The following is a 25,522-nucleotide window of genomic DNA, read 5'->3' on the forward strand; positions in this document are numbered from 1 at the left end:
TTTTTTTTTTTTAACAGCATCTGGAATCAAGAGACCCACGGCATCTGAGGTGAGTTTCATATATTGATACACAGTGGTTCTAAAACCTTAATTCTGGGATAGAAGGATACCTGTTTATGACATCCTTATTTCCCCCTTACTAGGGTCTTGAAATCTGTTGGTAGATATGGTTCTCACATCTCTTTGGTAGGCTAGAAATTATACAACTCTACTTTTGTCACAGTTTATTATGAATATTAACAGCAGCTCAGATTTATTGAGTATTTTTAATTGAGTATTTTTATTTTTTTTATTTATTTCTCTGCATCAGTGTTAGTTGTTGCATGTGGGGTTTAGTTCTCTGACCAGAAATGGAACCTGGGCCCCCTGCATTGGGAGCATAGAGTCTTGGCCACTGAACCACCAGGGAAGTCACTATTGAGCATTTTTAAATGTACCATATGTAGTGTTCAGTTCAGTTGCTCAGTTGTCTCTGACTCTTTGAGACCCATGAACCACAGCACGCAAGGCCTTCCTGTCCATCACCAACTCCCAGAGTTTACCCAAACTCATGTCCATTGAATCAGTGATGCCATCTAACCATTTCATTCTCTGTTGTCCCCTTCTCCTGCCTTCAATCTTTCCCAACATCAGGGTCTTTTCAAATGAGTCAGCTCTTTGCATCAGGTGGCCAAAATATTGGAGTTTCAGCTTCAACATCAGTCCTTCCAATGAACACCCAGGACTGATCTCCTTTAGCATGTACTGGTTGGATCTCCTTGTAGTTCAAGGGACTCTTAAGAGTCTTCTTCAACACCAGAGTTCAAAAGCATCAATTCTTTGGCACTCAGCTTTCTTTATAGTCCAACTCTCACATCCATACATGACTACTGGAAAAACCATAGCCTTGACTAGACGGACCTTTGTTGACAAAGTAATGTCTCTGCTTTTTAATATGCCGTCTAGGTTGGTCATAACTTTCCTTCCAAGGAGTAAGCGTCCTTTAATTTCATGGCTGCAGTCACCATCCACAGTGATTTTGGAGCCCTAAAAAATAAAAACTCAGCCACTGTTTCCACTGTTTCCCCATCTATTTGCCATGAAGGATGGGACCGGATGCCATGATCTTAGTTTTCTGAATGTTGAGTTTTTTTTTTTGAATGTTGAGCTTTAAGCCAACTTTTTCATTCTCCTCTTTCACTTTCATCAAAAGGCCTGTAGTTCTTCACTTCCTGCCATAAGGGTGGTGTCATCTGCATATATGAGATTATTGATATTTCTCCCGGCAATCTTGATTCCCGCTTGTGCTTCCTCCAGCCCAGCGTTTCTTATGATGTACTCTGCATATAAGTTAAATAATCAGGGTGACAATATACAGGCTTGATGTACTCCTTTTCCTATTTGGAACCAGTCTGTTGTTCCATGTTGAGTTCTAACTGTTGCTTCCTGACCTGCATACAGGTTTCTGAAGAGGCAGGTCAGGTGGTCTGGTATTCCCATCTCTTTCAGGATTTTCCACAGTTTATTGTGATCCATGTAGTCAAAGGCTTTAGCATAGTCAATAAAGCAAAAATAGATGTTTTTCTGGAACTCTCTAGCTTTTTCGATGATCCAGTGGATGTTGGCAATTTGATCTCTGGTTCCTTTGCCTTTTCTAAGTCCAGCTTGAACATCTTGAAGTTCACAGTTCACATACTGTTGAAGCCTGGCTTGGAGAATTTGGAGTGTTGCTTTGCTAGTGTGTGAGATGATTGTAATTGTGCATAGTTTGAACATTCTTTGGCATTGCCTTTCTTTGGGATTGGAGTGAAAACTGACCTTTTCCAGTCCTGTGGCCACTGCTGAGTTTTCTAAATTTGCTGACATATAGAGTGCAGCGCTTTCACAGCATCATCTTTTAGGATTTGAAATAGCTCAGCTGGAATTCCATCACCTCCATTAGCTTTGTTCGTAGTGATGCTTCCTAAGGTCCACTTGACTTCACATTCCAGGATGTCTGGCTCTAGGTGAGTGATCACACCATCGTGAAGATCTTTTTTGTGTAGTTCTTCTGTGTATTCTTACCACCTCTTCTTAATATCTTCTGCTTCTGTTAGGTCCATACCATTTCTGTCCTTTATTGAGCCCATCTTTGCATAAAATATTCCCTTGGTATCGCTAATTTTCTTGATGAGATCTCTAGTCTTTCCTATTCTATTGTTTTCCTCTATTTCTTTGCATTGATCGCTGAGGAAGGCTTTCTCATCTCTCCTTGCTATTCTTTGAAACTTTCTTTTCTCCTTTGCTTTTCGCTTCTCTTCTTTTCTCAGCTATTTGTAAGGCCTCCTCAGACAACCATTTTGCTTTTTTGCAGTTCTTTTTCTTGGGGATGATGTTGATCCCTATCTCCTGTACAATGTCACGAACCTCTGTCCTTAGTTTATCAGGCATTCTGTCTATCAGATTATTCCCTTATATCTATTTCTCACTTCCACTGTATAATCATAAGGGATTTGACTTAGGTCATACCTGAATGGTCTAGTGGTTTTCCACATTTTCTTCAATTTAAGTCTGAATTTGGCAATAAGGAGTTCATGATCTGAGCCACAGTCAGCTCCCGGTCTTGTTTTTGCTGACTGTATAGAGCTTCTCCATCTTTGGCTTCAAAGAATATAATCAGTCTGATTTCGGTGTTGACCATCTGGTGATGTCCATGTGTAGAGTCTTCTCTTGTGTTGTTGGTGGAAGAGGGTGTTTGCTATGACCAGTGCTTTCTCTTGGCAAAACTCTATTAGCCTTTGCCCTGCTTCATTCTGTCCTCCAAGGTCAAATTTGCCTATTACTCCAGGTATTTCTTGACTTCCTACTTTTGCATTCCAGTCCCCTATAATGAAAAGGACATCTTTTTTGGGTGTTAGTTCTAAAAGGTCTTGTAGATCTTCACAGAACCGTTCAACTTCAGCTTCTTCAGTGTTACTGGTCGGGGCATAGACTTGGATTACCGTGATATTGAATGGTTTGCCTTGGAAACAGAGATCATTCTCTGGTTTTTGAGGTTGCATCCAAGTACTGCATTTTGGACTCTCTTGTTGACTGTGATGGCTACTCCATTTCTTCTAAGGGATTCCTGCCCACAGTAGTAGATAGAATGGTCATCTGAGTTAAATTCACCCATTCTAGTCCATCTTAGTTTGCTGATTCTTAGAATGTCAATGTTCACTCTTGCCATCTCCTGTTTGACCACTTCCAATTTGCCTTGATTCATGGACCTAACTTTCCAGGTTCCTATGCAATATTGCTCTTTACAGCATCGGACCTTGCTTCTATCACCAGTTACATCCACAACTGGGTGTTGTTTTTGCTTTGACTCCATCCCTTCATTCTTTCTGGAGTTATTTCTCCACTGATCTCCAGTAGCATATTGGGTTCCTACCGACCTGGGGAGTTCATCTTTCAGTGTCCTATCTTTTTGTCTTTTCATACTGTTCATATATGTAGTGTACCAAAATGTAAATAATGTATCTAAGTAGGTATTCTTATTTAATCTTGCAAAGAACCTCTATTACAGTAGATACTGTTGTTATCCATGTATTATAGTTGAAGAAAGTGAGGATTAGTGGTTCTTTAGCTTGCCCTAGGTCTCATATGGCATTAAGAAGGTTGGGATTCAAAGCCAGTCTGACACTAAAACTCACTCTATTGTTTTGTTGTTAATACTTCCTGATTGCATAGTTTCAGTGAATATGGCAAACTTCTTTTAACCATACTGAAGCTGTTGATTTCCTGTATTTCTTTTTTGTGCTGAGTATCTTATATTTGTTTAATTTTCTTCTCATGATGTATTTCCTGACTCTCTCTTTACTTTTTGCATCTCTCCTGGGTTTTGTGACGGGGCCAAATGTGGACCCTTTTGGCATAGGATTTTAGGCTTTTCTCTTAGAACATCTTCCAAGGTCTGTCAGGTTATTTATTGAGGGCTTTCTCCACTAAGGGCCTTAGTAAGAATAGTAGAACTTAAATATCAGGTCCTAAAATGGTAACATGCTATTTCCAATAGTCTTTTTGCCTTTTGGCTTTATTAACTTAATGAATATTGGCATTATGAAGAATACCTTCATGTCTATTGTGCTGGCATCTTGGCTGTGGAGAATAGCCTTCTAGGTTCTGCTCCACTGGTTTTATTTCTTCCTTTTTTTCCGAGGCTGTCGTTTGAGTAGAAAACAAAGCCGTATCATATTCTCAGGAATCTCTTTGAGGCAGGGTGGCCCTTTTCTTAGAGAATTTGTCTCATTGCCTCAGCCTTTTAATATCTGGACTTACGGTACTTGTATTTGCCAGTGGCTAGTTCATTTCTCGGAGAAGGCCATGGCACCCTACTCGAGTACTCTTGCCTGGAAAATCCCATGGACGGAGGAGCCTGGTGGGCTGCAGTCCCTGGGGTCACGAAGAGTTGGACACGACTGAGCGACTTCACTTTCACTTTTCACTTTCATGCATTGGAGAAGGAAATGGCAGCCCACTCCAGTGTTCTTGCCTGGAGAATCCCAGGGACGGGGGAGTCTGGTGGGCTGCTGTCTGTGGGGTCGCACAGGGTTGGACACGACTGAAGCGACTTAGCAGCAGCAGCAGCTCAGTTCATTTCTGCTAGTGAAGTCAGTTTGAGCAAATAGTGTTCAGGTTGGGTTGAAAGTTAGAGGAGTAATTTCTGAAAGGAATCTGTGTCTGTGAAGTTCTGTTTCTGTCTTGCTTTTGTACACTGGGGGTCTCTCCTTTTTCCTGGGGCTGCTATTAATATCTCCTACTTCCCCTGTTTCTGCTTTTCTTCAGTGATAATCATTTTAATTTTCTTTGTCATTTTTCTGAGGACCACAGGTGAAATATGTGTCCTTTGGAGTGCTCTTTTTCAGTCAGTTGTAATTCTTTGGGCAGCAACACTGTAACTTGTGTTTGCATGGGGTAGATCTTATGAAGACTTTATAAAATGTTCTTGATCCTAAAAAGGGTATGTTCAGTGTTTTATTTTGATGTACCGTCATGGTAGCAGTTGGATGTATTAGGTGGGAATTATATACTAATGTTTAGTCTTCTTTTTATAGGTGCCTTATTCCTCTGGCATGTCCATGAAGAAAATAGGTCACCGAGGTGTTGATTCCTCAGGAGAGACAACATATAAAAAGGTGCGTCTGAGTGGAACCCTTTCATCTTATTCCAGGAAGGGCTAGTTTTGTCTCTTTGATTATGTTCTCCACATTCTGTCCCATTTCTTGATACCCTAAACCTTTGCACAATAGCCATTATACAATTTGAATTTTAGAATTTACATCACAAAGGGTGAGTTATCTAAACACATATCTGTATATGTGTTTAAATGAGAATGTTCTTAATGGACAAATCTGATGTTAGATGAATTTTCACTGAGCTGAAGCAATTGAGTTTCCCTGTTAAGATATAAACATGTAATGGCAACCCACTTCAGCATTCTTGCCTGGCAAATCCCTTGGATAGAGGAACTGGGTGGGCTACAGTCCATGGGGTCACAAAGAGTCGGACACAGCTTAGTAACTAAACAAACAAATTGCAAGAAGCCCTCAAGGCCATCTTTACCTAGCTTTGGGGAACCATGTCTTTTGAAGTTTGTCTGTCTTTGCTGTGGTGCTGGATGTACACAAAATGAAGGCTCGATCCAATTCAGCCTGGTGATACAGACAGCAGGTCAAATGTGTTTCTTTCTTTGTGTGTCTTTTTGGGGGTTTTTTTTTGTTCTTTTTTTTTTTAGTTCTACCAGTTTATTGCTACCCTCCACCCTCGTGCACACATGCTCAGTCATGTAACCCCATGGACTGCAGCCCGCCAGGCTCCTCTGTCCGTGGGCTTTTCCAGGCAAGAATATTGGAGTGGGTTGCCATTTCCTTCTCCAGTCTTTTTTGTTTTTTAAATATTTATTTGTTTTTGGCTGTGCTGAGTCTTTGTTTTGCTGTGGACTTTTCTCTCGTCGTGGTGAGCAGGGGCTACTCTCATAGTTGTGCTGTGCGGACTTCTCATTGGGGTGGCTTCTCTTGTTACAGAGCACGGGTTCTAGAGCTCACGGGCTTCAGTAACTGTGCCGCATAAGCTCAGGAGTTGTGGTTCCCAGGCTCCAGAGCAGAGGCTCAATAGTTTGGCGCCCAGGCTCAGCCATTCCACGGCATGTGGGATCCTCCTGGACCAGGAATCAAACGTGCGTCCCCTTCATTGGTAGGCAGATTATTCATCACTGAGCCGCCAGGGAAGCTCCTAGGTTTTATTTTTTTAAGATTATAGTTTCAGTTGGTGAATAGAGCCTAGAGCACCTGATTTTGAGCTAGAGATATCAAATGGATTGAAAAGATAGTAGTAATAACCAAGAAGAGAAAATTGAACTGGTGAAGGGAAAACAGAAGAGGAGCATCCTGGAGTGATCCAGTTCTTCAGTTCTGGACTAATTGGAGATGCTTAGGTTTCCTGGGGGTAGAGTGTTAAACCCCTATATGGCACCTGTACCTTGTCTGGCCCATGTCAATTTTCTTGTGTCTGTTTTCTGTCTTACCGCGTTGTCCAGAGTGACAGAGGTAGACTCACTCATTCTCTGTCAGGGACCTGACTTTTCCCAGGAATGGGCTCTGAGGCTCATGTCAATTCAACAGACATTTATTGAGCTCATTTTATGTGCTGAACACTCAGACAAAAAGCTGAGTTTCTAGTCTAAGAGAGGCAAGCACTTAAAAAATTAATTATAATTTTAATGCCCCATGAGGACTAAGTAGAAAGACAAGTAATACTTGGTAAGGGTTGGGGATAGGGAAATTGCTTAGAACAAAACTGTCCAATAGAACTTTCTACAGTGATTGAAATGTGCTATACTGTGTCATCCAGTGTGGTAGCCACTAATCATACCTGAATGTGTCTAGCAAAACTGAAGAAGTGATTTTTAAGTTAAATTTAATTAACTTAGAATTAAATAGCAGAGTGTGGCTACTAACTACTGTATTAGATAGCACAGATCTAGTTAATATGACATTTTCTCATGACATTGGAATCCTGGATTGCAAGAATGGGGCTCTTGTATTTTGACCATAGTATGATAATGGGCTTCCCTGGTGGTTCAGATGGTAAAGAATCCACCTGCAATGCAGGAGACCTGGGTTCAATCCCTGAGTTGGGAAGATCCCCTGGAGGAGGGCATGGCAACGCACTCCAGTATTCTTGCCTGGAGAATCCCCGTGGACCGAGGAGCCCGGAGTGCTACAGTCCATGGGGTCACAAAGAGTTGGACACAAATGAGCGACTAAGCACACATACATGATAATTTTAAAGCTAAATACTTCTCTCAGAAATAATTTTAATTTTTCAGGCTTTCTTTATCTGTTAGTAGCTTTTTTTTGCCACTCTTGGCCTTGGGACATCACTCAGGCCTGGCCTTAGAGGACTGAGCTTCAGTCAGTCAGAATATCATTTAATTTTAGTTACATTCTGTATCTGATGAATAAAATGTTTGGAGGACTTTGTATCCCCCGGGGGCAGGAACCTTTGGAGTGAGACCTAAGATTGTTTTCTCATTTCAGTGTATCTTGCAGAGGTAGATGTGGGTTGAAGAGAACGCTTTGCCTAGTGAAGGCTGCCTCCCACAGTCACACCTTTGCTACTCTGTGTCTTCATGCCTCTCCAGTCTTTGCAGGCTTCACTGCGATGTGGAGCCATGAGGGTGGCGAAATTGGATTGCCCAGAAGGGCATTTGCTTTCCATTATTTCTTCTGGTTCTTCTCTCCTGAGTTTTTACTGCTATAATCAGATTTAATACTAGAAACTTTCCTCTTGTTTCAGACAACCTCATCAGCCTTAAAAGGTGCCATCCAGTTAGGCATTACTCACACTGTGGGAAGCCTGAGTACCAAACCAGAGCGGGATGTCCTCATGCAAGACTTCTACGTGGTGGAGAGTATTTTCTTCCCAAGGTACAGTGGTTAATTAATGTTCAGAAGAATGTCCTGGGAAATGTGGCTTTTTTATATCAACATTAGGACATTTTAGAGATTCATCCCTAATTTAGGCATGCATCCAATCCTTAGCCTGATTTTAATCAGTGTGATGTGGGACTGGAGAATTTGGACAGCAGATGGTATACTTTGGATGCTTGTGTGAGCCTCTGGCCTGTGGACTGAGCCCTGAAAAGCAATTCAGGGCATTGGGTAGGAGGTAATATGATTCCCTGCCCCTTGTCTTAATCCCTATGTTGCACCTTTGTCCCATTATGTAACTGACTGATCCAGTCCCTTTGGTTCTCTCAGGAGGCATGTATTGACTTGCCTGTGGGTGACATGCCTCCTGAGAGAACCGAAGGGACTCCCTAAATTATAGGGACTGGTAAGTTATGGCTTCTTCTATTTAACCCCACAGTGAAGGGAGCAACCTGACCCCTGCTCATCACTACAATGACTTTCGGTTCAAGACCTACGCACCTGTTGCCTTCCGATACTTTCGGGAGTTATTTGGTATCCGGCCTGATGATTACTTGGTAAGCTTCTGGACCTCAGGACTCTGGGATGCCAGTATCAGAGGAGTACTTCCAAAGGAAGACCTCTTCACATTCTTGATCTTATTTTTTATTTTAGAGTAGAATTGCATCTGTAGTTGATTTCTGATTGGGGAGGCCCTGGTTTCTCTGAACCTCTTGCTCTCTCTTCTTTGGGCCCTAGTACTCCCTCTGCAATGAACCGCTGATTGAACTCTGCAACTCTGGGGCTAGTGGTTCCCTCTTCTACGTGTCCAGTGATGATGAATTCATCATAAAAACAGTCCAGCACAAAGAGGCGGAGTTTCTACAGAAGCTGCTTCCAGGATACTACATGGTGAGAGGACAGAGAGCACTGACTGCTTGAGCTGCCCACTCCACTCCTGGACAAGGCTGGGGAGGTTGACGTCAGGGGGAAAGCAATGTCAGCGCTTCTGTCTTAGGGATATAGTTCATCTTGGTGCTTTTGGTCCCATCTCCTTTGCCTCTCTATGGCTAAAGGAAGTTTTGTTTATCTGTCCTATTTTAAGTGTTACCTAGCTTAGGTCTTCCTACCCGAAAACAAAATTCAGTGATGTTTGTTTGTTTATTTAGAGTATAGTTGATATACAATGCTGTGTTAGTTTCTGATGGACAGCAAAGTGTGTCAGTTATACATACACATAATATCTACTTTTTCTTTAGATTCTATTCCCATGTCTGGGTCATTACAGAGTATTGAACAGAGTTCCCTGTTCTATTCAGTATATTCTTATTAATTATCTATTCTGTTTATGCTACTGCTGAGTCATGTCAGTCGTGTCCGCCTCTCTGCGACCCCATAGATGGCAGCCCACCAGGCTCCACCATCCCTGGGATTCTGTAGGCAAGAATACTGGAGTGGGTTGCCATTTCCTTCTCCAGTGCATGAAGGTGAAAAGTGAAAGTGAAGTCGCTCAGTCGTGTTCCACTCTTGGCCACTCCATGGACTGTAGCCGACCAGGCTCCTCTGTCCATGGGATTTCCCAGGCAAGAGTACTGGAGTGGGGTGCCATCGCCTTCTCCCTGTTCTATTTATAGTAGTGTGTATATGTCAATTTCAATCTCCCAGTGTATGTCCTTCCCTTTCCCTCTGGTAACCACACGTTTTGTTTTCTACGTCGATGACTCAACTTCTGTTTTGAAATATGTTCATTTTTACCATTTCTTTATATTCCACTTAAAAGTGTTATATATTTGTCTTTCTCTGACTGACTTCACTCAGTATGACAGTCTCTAGGTCCATCCATGTCACTGCAAATGGCATTGTTTCATACTTTTTTTTTAAATGGCTGAATAATTGTTCGTTATGGGGCTTCCCAGGTGGCGCAGGTGGTAAAAGAATCCTCCTACCAATGCAGGAGATGCAGGAGATGTGGGTTTGTTCCCTGGGTTGGGAAGACCCCCTGGAGTAGGAAATGGCATCCCACTGTAGTATTCTTGCCTGGAAAATTCTGTGGACAGAGGAGCCTAGCAGGCTATAGTCCATGGGGTTGCAAAGAGTTGGACACCACTGAGCGCACACACAGAAAAGTCCATTGTACATATGTACCACATCTTTATCCATTCCTCTGTCAGTGGACATATAAGTTGCTTGCATGTCATGGCTATTGTAAGTAGTTCTGCAATGAACATTGGGGTATGTTTATCCTTTCAAATTATGATTTTCTCTGGATATATGCCCAGGATTGATATGGCTGGATCACATGGTAACTCTAGTTTTTTAAGGGACCTCCATACTATACTCTATTAGTAGCTATACCAGTTTGCAGTCCCACCAACAATGTAGGAAGGTTCCTTTTTCTCCACACTCTCTCTGTCATTGTTTGTAGATTTTTTGATAATGGCCATTTTGAACTATGTGAGGTGATATGTTACTGTAGTTTTTCTGATTTGCATTTCTCTAATAATTAGTGATGTTGAGCATCTTTTCATGTGCCTCTTGGCCATCTGTATGTCTTTGGAGAAATGTCTGTTTAGATCTTCCACCCATTTTTTGATTGGGTTGTTTGTTGTTGTTGTTATTGACCTGCTTCAGCTGTTTGTATATTTTGGAGATTAATTGTTTGTTGGTTGCTTCATTTGCAAATATTTTCTCCCATTCTGGGGATTTCCTTTTATTTTGTTGATGTTTTCCTTTGCTGTGCAAAAGCTTCTAAGTTTAATTAGATCCCATTTGTTTTATTTTTGTTTTTATTCAATGATGATTTTGCTTTCCATTTTTAGTCCAGCTCCTAAATCAGGGAATGAGGTTGGTTACTTCTCTTGATAGTACTATATTCATTCTTGTTGATACCTCTTGGAAGTTCTGGAGAAGTTAGGGAACTCTCCTTTGCCTCCCATCATACTCAACAAAAATATACTGTAAAGAAGGCTAAGGGTTAAGACTTTTTCAGTGCTGTCTTCCCTTAAACCTCTCTAAAGGAATATATTCATCATATGTGTAGTATCCTGACTGCTTAGTATATGGGAGGATCTGCTACTTGGCTTGGTGGTGATACCATTATTGAGATGGATACATTGGGAAGTTTTAAAACAATTACAATGTGGGCTTCTGGGCAGGCAGATTGTATCTGAAATCCCATGAGCAGACAGAGGAAGGTGGGTGGCAGGTTTTGCCCTTGAGCTTCACTGAAAATCAGCTGACTTGCTCTTTTGCTGCTTTTTAACTTTCTTGCCCTCAGAACCTCAACCAGAACCCTCGGACTTTGCTGCCTAAGTTCTATGGACTGTACTGTGTGCAGGCAGGTGGTAAGAATATTCGAATTGTCGTAATGAACAATCTCTTACCACGGTCAGTCAAGATGCATATCAAGTATGACCTCAAGGGCTCAACATACAAAAGGCGAGCTTCCCAAAAAGAGCGAGAGAAACCTCTCCCCACCCTTAAAGATCTGGACTTCTTACAAGACATCCCTGATGGGCTCTTTCTGGATGCTGACATGTACAGTGCTCTATGCAAGACCCTGCAGCGTGACTGTTTGGTAAGTTTGTCGTATTTCCTTCTCTCTCAGGCACCAGAAATCTCAGTGACTAAAACAGCTTGGTGGTTCTAAGGCATTTAATCTGTAAGAGATGGGACTCTATTTTTAAGTATGTGTCAAACTTCATTTACAGTATCTTTTACATTAGATCATTTATGTCTTTACATTTTTACTTTCTCCCTGTTGGTCTAACTCCCCTCCCTGTCTTTTTTTTCCTCTACCTGTCCTGGGCCTCATAATCATACATTCTCCTTGTTTCCATATCTACACCATCACTGTTCAGATTTTGATCCTGCCTGCCAATTCAAATTCATACCTTGGAGGCTGAGTGCTGCTGGGAAAAAATCACACAGCTGTGTATACTGGCATCTCTACAGATTTTTTAATACTATTAAAAGAATTATGTATTTGGCTGTACCAGGTCTTAGTTACAGCATGCTAGATCGTCAGTCTTTGTTGCATGCAAGATCTTTAATTGTGGCATGTGGATCTCCTTCCCTGACCAGGGATCAGACCCAAGCCCCCTGCATTGGGAGCATGGAGTGGTAGCCACTGGACCATCAGGGAAGTTCCTCTATAGATTTCTGATGTCCAGCTCCACTTGGGCCGTCAGTATTGCTCATTAATGCATTTCCTGTTTCTCTCAGAGATTCCAAGTGATTGGTACTCTCTCCAAACAATTTTATAACTCCCATCCCCCCAGCCTTGTTTCTCAACAAGCTACCTCTATTCTGTAGCATCCCTTCGTCCTGCCCCCATCATCAGCTTAAAGTGTAGAAGAATGTTTTTCAATGTCTTCATGTCATGATGCCTTCCTTTCTCCTTTGCCTTTTTCTTCTCTTCCTGCCTTAACCCTCTATGTCCTGGCTTTTGCTCGCACCATTTCCAGTTGAATTGCTCTCTCCAATGACCACCTGTATGCCAAGTAGAGAGTACTTCTTAGTCCTTCCTTGAGTTTTCTCCAGTGTTTGACAGTTGATTGTTTCCACTTTCTTAACATCTTTTGGGTTTTGTGATATCTTTCCCTTGTTTTTCCACATCTTTTTTTTTTTTTTTTTGCAAGCTGCTTTTGTAGGATTGTCATCTACTCAGTCCATAGTGTTATCATCCTTGCTTTCCTTTGCTTACTTTGCCTCTTCTTCCAGGATAATGCCCATTTCAGTTTGGCTCTTTTGGTTGTGAGAACTGGATACTTAATGGAGCAGAGAGGTTTTATAAATTACACATAAGAATCAGTCCTATATTCTCTTTATCCTTTACCCACCTATCAAAACAGCCTGGGTGAGCTGTACCACCAAAGTGAGCTATTGGAACTGGTGGAAGTATACCAGGTTGAGAACTGGAGAGACAGTCCACACTTTTTAATCATCAGGCCTAGCATTGTCCTGCCCCTACCAACCTCTCTCATATGCCAAACACCTACAGTTTGCCTCACCAGACTCTGGATGTGAATTTGAGCAAATTCCAGGAGATAATTAAGGACAGGGAAGCCTGGCATGCTGCAGTCCCATGGAGTCACAAAGCGTCGGACATGACTTAGTGACTAAACAGCAACACCAGATTTTACCCATCTGCTCGTGGCCTGCTATTTCATGCCTCCAGGCCTTGGCATTATTGCATTATTCTTTCTTTCTTTTGTTTGCATGCATTTATTTTCTTTCTAATCTATCCCTCATAAACCTATTTATATACCTCTTGACCACCTCTGTAGTATTCCTCAACTATGTATGCACTTCTATTATTACACATACTAGACTGTATTGTATTTATTTTTATGTTTGTTTCCCTTACTAAATTACGATATCCATGAGGACAGACGGTCTCTTAAGTGTCTATATCCACACAAGCAGGCACAGAGCCTACAGATGGTGAGGCTTCAGCAAATATTGAACCGTGAAGCTGGCCATATAAGGTCCTGCCACAGATCTGCACTGTCACAAAAGTATGCTTTTATTGACCCTCCTGTGGATTTTTTTTGAGCTCAGATACATATTTCTTCTTTCATTGAGTTAATAATGTTCTTTTCATGAAGAGACACAAGGAAAGAACAAACAAACAAGGTCTTGTGGGCTAGGCTGTGGTCTAATTTGTATTTACTCTGGTGAAGGAAAACTGAAGGAGTATCAGGGATGGGAGAGCAGAGAGGGTCAGTGTACTGTTCTCCAAGGAGTGGTAGGAGCAAAGGATAATCCTGTGGTTAACTCTGGAGTAGTTAGACCAGGAAAGCTATAAGATCCTGAGAAAAGATTCTCATACCTCCCAAGACTCAGATCATATTTTTTCCTTCCATTAGGTGCTGCAGAGCTTCAAGATAATGGACTATAGCCTCCTGGTGTCAATCCATAACATAGATCATGCACAACGAGAGCCTTTAGGCAGTGAAGCACAATATTCAGCTGATACTCGCAGACCAGCCCCCCAAAAGGCTCTCTATTCCACAGCCATGGAATCTATCCAGGGCGAGGCTCGGCGAGGTGGCACCATGGAGACTGATGACCAGTGAGTGGACTTGGGCACCAGGAAGGAGTGTGTAGGCTCAGAGCATTTTTTTCTAGAGAGGGGTACACAGCTTCTGAGAGGAGTAACCTTTATTCAGCAGTGAAGTCAACATTAATACTTTGAGAACTATAGAGTGAGCGTTCCTAAGAATGTAAAAGGAAAGGAAGATTCTTAAATTTGGGCTTTGTAAACCTTGAAGGAGTGCCGTTCAAAATTAAGAGACTTAAAAAATGTGGCTTAGAGTCTTAGATACATACCTGCAGATTGTAAGAACTTCATCAAAAACAGTTTATTACAGGCTTTTTTTTATGGACGGCGTCTTTGTTACATTCATGGATCAAAGAAGTAGTTACTGAAGTATTGAATGTCTTTCAGGTGGTTTCATTTTAAAGTATTCTTTATCATGATTCTCTAAGAACTAGCTCAGCTGGTAAAGAATCTACCTGCAATGCAGAAGACCCTGGTTTGATTCCTGGGTTGGGGCGATCCCATGGAGAAGGGGTAGGCTACCCACTCCAGTATTTTGGGGCTTCCCTAGGGGCTCAGTTGGTAAAGAATCTGCCTGCAGTTCGGGAAATCTAGTTTTGATCCCTGGATTGGGAAGATCCCCTGGAGAAGGGAAAGGCTACCCACTCCAGTATTCTGGCCTTGAGAATTCCATGGACAGAGAAGCCTGGCAAGCTGCAGTTCGTGGAGTTGCAGAGTCAGACAGGACTGAGTGATTTTCAGTTTTTTATGGAAGGCATCTTTGTTACATTCATGGACCAGAGAAGTGCAGTTACTGAAGTATCAAATGTCTTTTGGATGGTTTCATTTAAAGTATTCTTTATTATGATTCTCAAGAAGAGTGTCTTAGTGGGCATAAATTAAAGTAGTAGGGAGGAATTTCCTGGTGGTCCAGGGGTTGAGGGCCTGGGTTTGATTTCTGATCAGGGAACTAAAATCCCACAAGACACATGGCAGGGCAAAAAAAGAGAGTACTAAGAAAGTTTAGAGTTAATTGGGAGAGTATTCCTAAAATTGCTGAGTAGGGGGTGATTTTTAGATTCTTTTTGGTGAAATTGGGGTGGGAGAGGCAGGCAAGTGAAATTTGGAGAGCAAGAAGTTGTATATAGTAAATACTCCAAAGTGGTTGGGGTTGGGTGAAGGCTCTCACTCTTCCCGTTTATGGAAGATGGGACAGTTGTGCTTAGGTCTCAGTTACAGGTCTTGATTGGGTTTGAATTTAGCAGAAGCTCCTGCCTACTAACCAGAAGATACTGTTACTCTTTCCTTCTTGTCTTCTCCAGTATGGGTGGCATCCCAGCCCGGAATAGTAAAGGGGAAAGGCTGCTGCTTTATATTGGGATCATTGACATTCTGCAGTCTTACAGGTGAGAAACATATCAATCCCAGGGTCATAGTGGATATAGACTTACTCACCTTGCTCTTTTAGATGGGTTTGTCACCAAATTCTTCCTGAAGCAAGAACAGTAAGTTGCAGTCTGGCTGCTTGCCTCACTGGGTTTCAAATGGTGGTTTATTTCCTTGGTTATGCCTGTCTCTTGACTTCCTTACCCACCATCTCACAAACATAGCATACACCTTTGTGGAAAGCTGAGTCAGTTCTCAGAAGCAGCAGGGTGGAATACGCCATCCTGCTGGCTCTTTGTGGAAAACCTGTGAGATGAGTCATACTCCACATTGGGATACAGTTGGAAACACATTCCTCTTTTCCATGGAAGAAAAACAAAGGGATCACTGTTCTGTGAAAAGTATTAGCCTGTGGGACTAAAGCAGTGGATGGTAGTGAGGGAAGAGCTGGAAATGTTAGACCCCAGTTTTGCTCCTGTAAGATTTCAGGCACTAGTGAGGACTGGACAATATTTGACCTCCTTCCAGGCTTGCCCGTCTGTCCCTACAGTTCCCCTTTTACAATAAATATTCTTGTCCCTGACTTGCCAGGATGTATTAAGTATCCTTTTCCAGTGAGGGGATAGTTGGCTTACTTTAGAAACAGCTTTGATCTCCATGCTGAATAAGCAGTACTCTGTCTGTTCTTTGAAAAACTATAGCATAATAGTGGGAGTGCTTTCCTGGCTTCTGTCTTTTCAAGTTTTTCTACTATGATTGCTCAAGTCTGTTAAATACAATCTATAAGGTCATTCATTTAATGTGAATTCATGATGTATACATTTTTCTTGACAGATTTGTTAAGAAGTTGGAGCATTCTTGGAAAGCTCTGGTACATGATGGGGTGAGTAGCAGTCAGCTAGAGGTGCTCCTCTTTCTGGCTCTCTCACTTCTGATTTGCCCCCTCAGTTTCCTCTTATCTTATTTCATTTGTGGGTTTTACCTTTTTGCTAGGGTCTCAGCCTAGGGAAAAATGGCCCTTAGACTAGAGACTCTCTTGCTGGGCCTCCCCTTCTCTAAACTCCAGCCATCTTGTTTCCTCTGCAGGACACCGTATCAGTGCATCGCCCCAGCTTCTACGCTGAACGGTTCCAGCGTTTCATGTGCACTACAGTTTTTAAGAAGATCCCCTGTAAGTGGCTTCTGCCAGATGACCCTCCAATGGCTCTCTTACTTCAAGAGGTGGGGGCAGGACTCCTCTGTCAGGAAACTGCCAAAGCCAGAGACTTCTCTTCCTTTACCCACATCCCTTGAGAGCTGCTGCCCATCCTTATGTCAGTCACTCTGCCCCAGTCATTACCAAGTTGCTGCTTTCCCCCCTGGCAATCCCTACATGTGTCGTGGAGGTGAGGGGCATTTCTGAGAAACTGGTGGGACTGTGAAAATACTTAATTGTGGGTGGAGGACCCATGCCACAGGCTGGGGTGGGCGCAGCCAGACTTCTGTGGACAGAGAGAGGCAGGGGTACCACTGCATCCCCAAGGCCACGGGGCTCTCAGGTGAGGGTCAGAAGGTTGGAGAAGCACATACTCATGTCTGCTTAGCAGGTATTAGTCAGCTAGAGGCTCTCCTCTTGCTGTCTCTCTCACTTCTGATTTGCTTCCTCAGTTTCCTCTTATTTCATTTGTGGGTTTTACCTTTTTGCTAGGGTCTCAACCTAGGGAAGGGAGTTGGGAAGTGCCAGTGTTCTTCTTTCCAAACCTTCCATGCTACTGCCACTGGCAAATTCCAGCTCCTAGATCCTTTTGTAGTTCATGAGCATGATGATTGGGTGTTCACGCTGCTGCGTGACATGTGCCTCCTTCCAAACCTTGTTACGACATCGGCACATTACCTGTCTGACGTAAAAAAAAAAAAAAATTCCAGCTCCTTCCTATCTCCATCTCCTCATCATAGCCATTAGTGATCCCTCAGTGAGGCAAAGAGGACCTATGCATGCCAAACAGTCTTAACAAACATAGAATAATCTTTTCAAAAAGAATATAAACAAGTGTAAAGTATCATCATGGTGCTATGTGTGTCAAGTTCTACAAGGATATAGAGTGTCTGGTTTAACTGAAGGCTACTATTAAAGAAAAAGGAATTACGGATTAGGAGACATGTCATCTGGTGGAAGCAAAGCCATCAGGGTTGTAGGAGGGGAGAAATACGCATCCGCTTTCCTCTGGGTTCTCCGCTTTCTTTTCTAAAGTGACGTGAACTGAGATTCCCCCTCGTCTGATAAGCAGTTCATAGAGCCCATCTTTGTTGACATTAACCATTTTTCCTGCTTTGCAGAAGAACAACCTTGGGTTTTTGTTGGGGACACTAGCAAGTTGTATTTATGTCTTGGTGACTGTTTCTGAGGTAGGTGCTAAGTAGGCTTTCTCTTTCCCTTTTGAAGTGAAGCCCTCTCCTTCCAAAAAGTTTCGGTCTGGCTCATCTTTCTCTCGGCGAGCAGGCCCCAGCGGCAACTCCTGCGTAACTTACCAGCCATCAGTCTCTGGGGAACACAAGGCACAAGTGACAACAAATGCGGAAGTGGAGCCAGGTCAGCGCCGGGTTGGAGTCCCCGTGTGACGGGTGCTCCCTCCCTCCCTCTGAGCCCGTATCTTTTTCTGCTTAGGACCTCTGTTCCCCATTCCTGTTCACGAAAAGCCAAGTTGCTACATATTTTTTCCTATATTCCCCCCACCCCATTTTCTCTTCTTTTTGATTTATTGATTTTCTTCCTCTTTCTTTTTTCCAGGCGTCCACTTGGGTCGTCCTGATGTTTTACCTCAGACTCCACCTTTGGAGAAAATCAGTGAGGTCTCGACTATTCCTGACCCCTATTTCTCACCTGTAGTTGGAGAGACTTTGCAAGCGCTAACTACAAGGTTGGTTCCTTGGTCTCTTTCTCCATGTAATCTTCTCATCTCTCTCTTCAGGTCTTTTGAGAACTTCCATAATTTTGTTGGTTTGTTTTTTTTGTTCCCCAGATTTTATTGTCTTTCGCTCTTCACTATACTTTTGCACGTTCATCTTCCTAAGAGCTCATCTTTAGTGATTTGGAAAAGTGTATCAACATCTCTGTGTTTTTAGGGGTGGTGGGAAACCCTTACGTACAAACTTTGCCGATACTTAATCAGAATATCTTAATAAATGCTTCATTTCCTGATGACTTAAGTGAGAATTCTTAGCTTAGGATTTAAGGCTGGGAGGATTCCTAGGCACTGAAGAAAGTAAACAGTCAGCCTTTCAAAAGGATCTGTTATATGGATTGTGAGTTAGTTTTGTTTTTGGTGTGTTGATCACCTATTATATCATAATGTATTACCCAAAAACTTAGTGACTTAAAACAGCATACATATATCATGGTTTCTGTGAGTCAGAAATCCAGGTGCAGTGTAACTGGCTTCTTGACTCAAGGTTTTTCATGACATGATAGTCACACGTTGGCCAGGGCTAGGCTCATCTTAAGGCCAACTGAGAGGCTTCACTTCACGTTTATGTGCTCTTTGACAGGATTCAGTTTCTGGTGAGTTGCTGGACTGAGGGCCTTGGTTCCTTGCTGGCTGTTTTCTGGGAGCCTCCTTTAGTTCTTGGCCACATGAGCCTCTCCAGAGGACAACTCAGAACATGGCAGCCGGCTTCACTTAGCATAGGCAAGTGAGAGTGCATGTACTTAAGCATGTATCAGGAAGTAGGGATCACTTTGGACCTGTGAAACCAATAAAAGAGACAGGCTGTCTTCTCCCCATACACCAGCATACCACCATGAGACAAACAACCAAGAAAGTAAAAAATCTTTACACATTCCTGCACAAAAAACGGAAAACAGGAGGCACAGAGGAGCCTAAAATCCAGCAAATGCTGGAGTTTTCTTCTTTTTTTTTGGAGGGGGGGGGGTTTCTTTTATCACATCTCAAAGCATGAGAATAATTCATGACTTTTGGCTTTACCTTTTGGACTCTTGGTTTTGCCTTCGGAGTCTTCATGAAAACTAGAATGTGCTTGCACCTGAGTCATTTTCTCAGCCTACTTGCCAGAATTTTGAGGATCCAGTGGTTTCTTCATTGTGTATTATTTCTGTCTTTTTTAGTCCAAGCAGAACAATGTGTCTGTTGCTCTAATGCTCTCAGAGATTTTGTGGGCTTCCTATGAATCTCACTGGGATTTACTGTTATACCAAAGCCATACCCACAGATACCTTCTTGATAAGCTCTATGCTTCTTAGAGATCCTGTTCAAGTTGAGAGGATCTGAGAGACATACCCTTAATCTTTTGAATGTCATTTCGTATGACTCAATAGTACTTTGAGTTCTTAACAGATGTTTTATAGTTACACCCATGGCTTCATCTATAGACCACATTTTCCTAGCAGTGCCTTAGATTTTACCCATTTGTTAATTTTAGCATTACTTGCTATCTAGAGAGGCTCAGAATTTTCAAAACCTTCAAGTCTTGGCTTCTTTCTGTTTCCTAGTCCTTCCTTCATGTGTTTTTCTCCTGTCGTATTTTACTGTAAGCATTAAGAGGAAACCAGGTGGCACCCTCAGCACTTGGTTTAGAAATCTCCTTAGCTAGGTCACCCAGTCCATTAGGCACATATTCTACTTTCCTCATAAGTATAGATGACATTGTCACTACACTTTGTTCCACTACATTGCAAAGATCCCCTTTCCTTCGATTTCCAATAAGATTTTTCTCACTTCCCTTTAAGCCCTTAGCGGCAAACCCCTTACAGTCCAGAATTCTTCAGGACACTTTTAAACTTTGACTGAAACTATCCTCAAAGCCCATTTTTCTCTACCAAAGCCACTTCTACATTTTAGATTTTTATTACAGCAGCATTTCATTTCCAGGTACAAAAATCTGTATTACCTATTGTGAGATAAATTACCCCAAATTTTAGCAGCTAAAAACAACAAATATTGTTACCTCAGATTTTATGTGGCTTAAGAATCTGGGTATGGCTTAGCTGGGTGCCTTTGGCTCAGAGTCTCAGGAGGTTACAGTCAAGCTGTTAGCCAGCAGTGTGGTCTCATCTGAAGACTTGCCCAGGGAGGAGGATCTGCTTCCAAGCTTCTGTGGTTGTTGGCCAGAGTCAGTGTCTTGCAGGCTCCTGGGCTAAGGATTCCTTGTTGGCTATTGGCTGGCGGTATTCCTCAGTTCCTCTTCACATGGTCCTCTCCATGATGCAGTTCACAGCATGGCCACAGCTTCCTCAGAGCAAACAAACTGGAGAGCATGTGCCCAAGAGGATGCTCCACAGCCTAATCTCAGACTTGACTTCCATCACCTGTGGTGCATTCTCTTCGCTAGAACAGTCTCTAAGTGCAGCCCACACTTGAGCAGAAAATGACATGATGGCATGACTGTCAGGTGGCAGTGATTGGTGGGTGCCTACCACACCTGGGGATTGAAAGTAGTAGTGAGGAGGGTGTTAAGGAAGTATTTTACAGAAGTCAAGAAACTATTAATTAAAAGAATGTGCCTCCAGATCTAGTAACTCCTTAGTCCGTTCTTTCTGAATTCTAAGTTGATTCCCAGTGAAATATGGAGAAGCAGTCTGAGATTTGACCTGAGAGTTCTTTTTCTCATTTATTTACTGATTTTTCTTTCTGCCTCCATTTTTTTCCCCCACTCCTGTTAGTTCAACCCTCTTGGAAAAACATGAAGTTCCAGAGTCAGAGTTCGTCCATGTAAGTTTCTGGGATGTGGGGGAGGTGGCTGCTTTGAAAGGGTATAAACAGCACCACTGATGGAGTACAGCAAGGAAGTAGTTGTCAGGGTTAGGGGGACTGGGTGTCCCCCTTCCCTTAAATCTTACTTTAAAAATTTTTGGTTTGGTGGGGGGGTGTGGATTTTTTTTTTTTTTTTGGTACTGTGTTCTTGGAACCTGAGACTGGACTAGAAGGAAACTTTTTAGGTCTGCCATCTAGGTTGAAATTAACTTGAATTCCTTTCCTGTCCCCTTATCTCATACTCTACATCCTTAACTTTATACACTTTACCTTTTCAGTGAGCAAAAATCCTCAGAAGACTTGGAGCGAGACTCAACCACCTCTGTGATCCCAAGATGTCAGCCCTTGACCCAGCAGTGCTGAGTTTTCTTTTTCTTGGTCATCAAAAAAGGAGTGCAGTGGAAGCTAGGAGAGCTCTCCATTTCCCCCGAAGAAGAAGAACCTTTTCTCCTTTCCCTTCCTTATGAATGGGCATTAGTGCCGGGACAGTTGAGGACGGCAGCATCCTCTCCACTCTCAAGTTGGGTGAAACCAGTTTTCAACTCACCAGCCTTGGCTTCCACAACTGAATGATTTCAGATCCCCCTTCTTCCTGTTGGAAGTGGGGTTGCTGGACTTGGCGATTTTCTTTCCCCCTCATCTACCTTTCATCAGGAGCTGGACTCTTTAATTTCCTCAGGACAGACTGGCTGGTACCTTATCCCTACCTTAACTCTTTCTCTGGAAGAAGACTCCTGTAATCTTTGTAAAGGTTTTTTGGGGGGTGTTTAACCTCCGAGCCCTCTCCTTTTGTTTCCTTAAAAAAGGAAAAGGAAAATAGCACACAATTTCAAACCAGTTTTCAGATCAAAACTCCAGAAGTATTGGAGAGATGCCTATTCACAGGGTTCCCTCAGAAGAGCCCTGGTATTTGAGAAACGGAAGGTGGGGACTGCTCTGCCGGGAGCAGCTCCTCTCTAACTCCTCCTCTCTCAGTGACTTTCTTAAGGCTGAAGGAATGGAGAGAGTGGGACACGGGGCAGGCGTCACCCTCTCGTTAAACAGTGGTGCAGTCTTGGGGCTCACAGGGCGGAACCCTACTCACTGCCAGGCCATAATCATTATTACTGTTTTGCAATTTGAAATGTATTCTGCTTGTTTTTCTAAATATGAAGACTTATCAAATGAATTTTAGATTTCTTCTCCAAAGGAGATGTCTTCCTTGCTCTTCCCACCTTTTCCTACAGTGTTCTGCTGTTAGTGGAGCTGAGATGGAGACGGGGGTACCTGTCTGTTGAACAGGTAACTGTGAGGCTAGAGAATGTTCTCTTAAACGCATAGGGAGCCAGCAGATTCCTGCCTTAGTGCAGTCATTGCTGTGCGCCACACCCTGCCACCTCTCTTCACGCAGAGAACGTGGACATGGGGGCTGTGTAATCCCTCTTCTCCCTGTGTTCACCATCTGATCCTCCTCCTTCTCTCAGGGGAAGAAGGGGTCCTGGTGTGTCTGGCAGATTGTTGAATCCCTGTACTGTCCCCTCTCCATCCCACCCTGCCTTGATAGTAGCTTAGTCCTCACCCTGAGTAACTGTCTATATTAGACACCCCCAGCCAGTTTCTGGCTGCCTGTCTTTGCTGCCATGTTCTTTTTTACAAGAAGGAAAGAAACAATTCTTGCTATTTTTTTTTTTCATAATTTACTATTTATGATGTATTTAAGTGTTTTATTCAGGACAGAGTTCTGTCATGGGTGGGAGGGAATACTTGAGGGAGGCTGGGTCTTAAGGACAGGAATGGGGAGTCAACATTTTTATGAAGTGTCACTATTTGCCTCTACTTTGTATTGTTCAGAAATGGCAAATACAATATAAAAGCGATAAGTATCTGGTTTTAATGCATTAAACTTTTGTCAGTTATTTAGACTTCTTGCTTCCTCTTGATTCTTTTTCATACACCATCTGCTCCACCCTTCTACCCCAGGCTGTTTTGTTCATATTACCCGGAATGAATGCATCCTTTCCAGTTTTTCTCACTCCAGCTTTGGACTAACTCAGGCTGAGAGAAATGATTTCATTCATTACCTTCTGGCCACCTCCTCCATCATAACAACTTAAACTTGACAAGGAAAAGCTGTGAATGACTGGAAGAGGAATTAATGTAGGTCTGTTGCCTAGGGATTTGGGGATCCAAAGCTCAAAATTTTGCTTGGCTTTAGGAGGAAAGGAGAGGGACAGTGGGAAAAGCAAGCTTAAGATTTGTTGGCCCGAGGATTCTCTCCCTTTCCTTCCCTCAACTTGGCCCCAAGTTTTCTTAGGAAAGCATAGAGACTGCTTTCCTCAGCCATGTGTTTTTCTGTGAGGTTGAGCTTAGGATGTTCCCCTCAACACCACTATTCCCTACTTTGTTAAGATCATTCTACAAATATTTATGCAGCAGCTAATGAGTAAGAACAGTCAATGCACTGGGCAGTTGAAGGTTAAAAGAAGTAATTGATCTTACTTAAAGGGTTTACAGAGTCCAGAAGAGTACAACATACATGCACACAAAAAGAACACATGAGATGTGATTTCTGAAAGAGTGGTACAGAGCATAAAATATGGAAGAAAATTAGAAGTGGACTTCCCTGGTGGTCCAGTGGTTAAGAATCCCCTTGCCAAAGCAAGAGACATGAGTTCGATCCCTGCTCCATGAAGATTCCACATGCCAAGGGGCAACTAAGCCTGTGCTGTAGAGCACGCTCACTGGAACTAGAGAAAGCCCATGTGCAGCAGGGAAAACCCAGTGCAATCAAAAATGAATTTTTTTTTTTAAAGAAAGAAAATTATAGAGGTTACTGTGGGCCTGCAGTGTTGGGGAAAGTTTCACTTGAGCACAAGGGCCTAGAAGTATGAGAATGGGCATGAGTGCTGGGACAGTTGAGGGCAGCAGCACTGTCTCCACTCTGAACAGAATGGTCTGTTGTAGAGAGCAAGGAAGAGACCATGGTGAAAGCAATGGTGGAGGGAGACCTGAGGGAGAATATTGGAATGAGTATGGGTGGAGGCAGCACTGGAAACCCTGGCTGCTAAGCTGAGGGATTTTTATTTTAAGCTGCAGTCAGTGGGGGAAGTGTAGAATGTTTTTGTCCATAAGTGGGATGTAAAAGAATTCCAAAGTCAATCTGATGACAGTTCTATCACAGCAGATAGAAAAAGTTGACAAGTTAGACGGATAATTTAGGTGCATTTAGGATGATGGCAATACCCAACTGGAGAGGAAGGAAGAGAATTGAGATGGTAATAAATTTTATTATAGAACAAGTAACTGGAATGAAGGAGGAATTGAGGATTCTCAAAGTTTTGAATTTTAATTTAAGCCAGAGGCTCAGTCCTCCTTTAAACTGGATTAAGAAGACTTCTTCCCAAATAGGAATTGAATCTGAACATATTTTAGGGGGAAAATGATCCTGCTGCAGCTCTTGGCTTGTCACTCTTCAACATACTCAGGCCCCTGCTGGGTGTACTAGTACCCTCTGGTGGTCAGGGGGTCCCTCTAGTGGTGAGCAGCAGCTGCTACTTCACAGCTATACCCTGCCATCTATATTCACTTGCAAGTAGGGCCTATTCCAAAAATGAAGAAAATCAAACTATAGGATATATAACCTGGAAATCCTAGTCTAACGTTTTACTCTTAAACATGTCAATCTCAGCTAGTCAAAAAAGTTATTTACCACAGTTGGAGTCTCATTCATTATTTTTTTTTAAATTCATTCTTTAAACAGAGTTGCTAATTAAAGTAGATTTCAGATTAAACTGTTCATTCTTTAGCTTTTCAAAGACACAAAAAACAAATCAGTATCTTTTGTAAAATTATTTCTTAAAAGTTCATCAGAGGGACTTCCCTGGTGGTCCGGTGGCTAAGACTCGGGGGACCAGATTTGATTCCTGGTCAGAGAACTAGATCCCTCTTGCTGCAAATAAGACCTGGTGCAGCCAAATAATTTTTTTTTAAAGTTCATTAAACATCAGCTGTTTCCAATTTTTCCTCTCTCAAAATTTTTTTTAACTTTATTATGGAAAATTTCAAGCTAAAAATACAGTAAATTGACATGTATGCATCACCCAGCTTCAATACTTGTTTGTAAATAGGGCCAATCTGTTTCATCTATACCTTCTACCCCACCCTTCCCTTCTCTCTGCACTTCCAAAGGATTACATTGAATTCCACACAGGGACTCACCTGGACTTATGTGGTGGTCCAGTTGCTAAGACTGCTCGGTGGAGGGGGCCTGGGTTCAGTTCCTGGTTGGGGAACTAGCTCCCACATGCTGCAACTAAGACCTGGCACAGCCAAATAAATAAATATTGTTTTTAAAATCCCAGACAAAAGCAACTACACCCCAATAAAAAAAACTCAAACATCGTATCATTTCATGCATAAACACCTCAACATAATAGGTCAAGAGCTAAAGGTACAAC

The 25,522-nt window shown here is 42.5% G+C and overlaps 1 protein-coding gene and 1 non-coding gene across 4 annotated transcripts in view; both read left to right on the forward strand.

Annotated features, from left to right (window-relative positions):
* The window catches only part of PIP5K1A (phosphatidylinositol-4-phosphate 5-kinase type 1 alpha), a 39,937-nt gene extending 16,950 nt beyond the window's left edge, over window positions 1-22,987 (forward strand). For 2 of the 3 annotated variants that reach the window (XM_043458066.1, XM_043458077.1), the window contains 14 exons: window positions 18-49; window positions 5,055-5,135; window positions 7,798-7,928; window positions 8,371-8,488; window positions 8,670-8,822; window positions 11,188-11,487; window positions 13,781-13,986; window positions 15,276-15,359; window positions 16,174-16,222; window positions 16,426-16,510; window positions 17,762-17,908; window positions 18,107-18,236; window positions 20,996-21,044; window positions 21,365-22,987. In XM_043458066.1, coding sequence (XP_043314001.1) covers window positions 18-49; window positions 5,055-5,135; window positions 7,798-7,928; window positions 8,371-8,488; window positions 8,670-8,822; window positions 11,188-11,487; window positions 13,781-13,986; window positions 15,276-15,359; window positions 16,174-16,222; window positions 16,426-16,510; window positions 17,762-17,908; window positions 18,107-18,236; window positions 20,996-21,044; window positions 21,365-21,367 — 1,568 coding nt within the window. In that variant the 3' untranslated portion in view covers window positions 21,368-22,987. The remainder of the gene's footprint in view (window positions 1-17; window positions 50-5,054; window positions 5,136-7,797; window positions 7,929-8,370; window positions 8,489-8,669; window positions 8,823-11,187; window positions 11,488-13,780; window positions 13,987-15,275; window positions 15,360-16,173; window positions 16,223-16,425; window positions 16,511-17,761; window positions 17,909-18,106; window positions 18,237-20,995; window positions 21,045-21,364) is intronic. The other variant, XM_043458083.1, reaches the window with a different exon arrangement.
* LOC122437545 lies at window positions 17,118-17,222 on the forward strand. The gene has a single exon (XR_006268354.1). It is a non-coding gene; the product is annotated as a small nucleolar RNA U13 (small nucleolar RNA).
* Window positions 22,988-25,522: the final 2,535 nt, after the last annotated feature.

Source organism: Cervus canadensis, chromosome 2 (assembly GCF_019320065.1).
Source record: "Cervus canadensis isolate Bull #8, Minnesota chromosome 2, ASM1932006v1, whole genome shotgun sequence".
Classification (NCBI taxonomy): domain Eukaryota; kingdom Metazoa; phylum Chordata; class Mammalia; order Artiodactyla; family Cervidae; genus Cervus; species Cervus canadensis.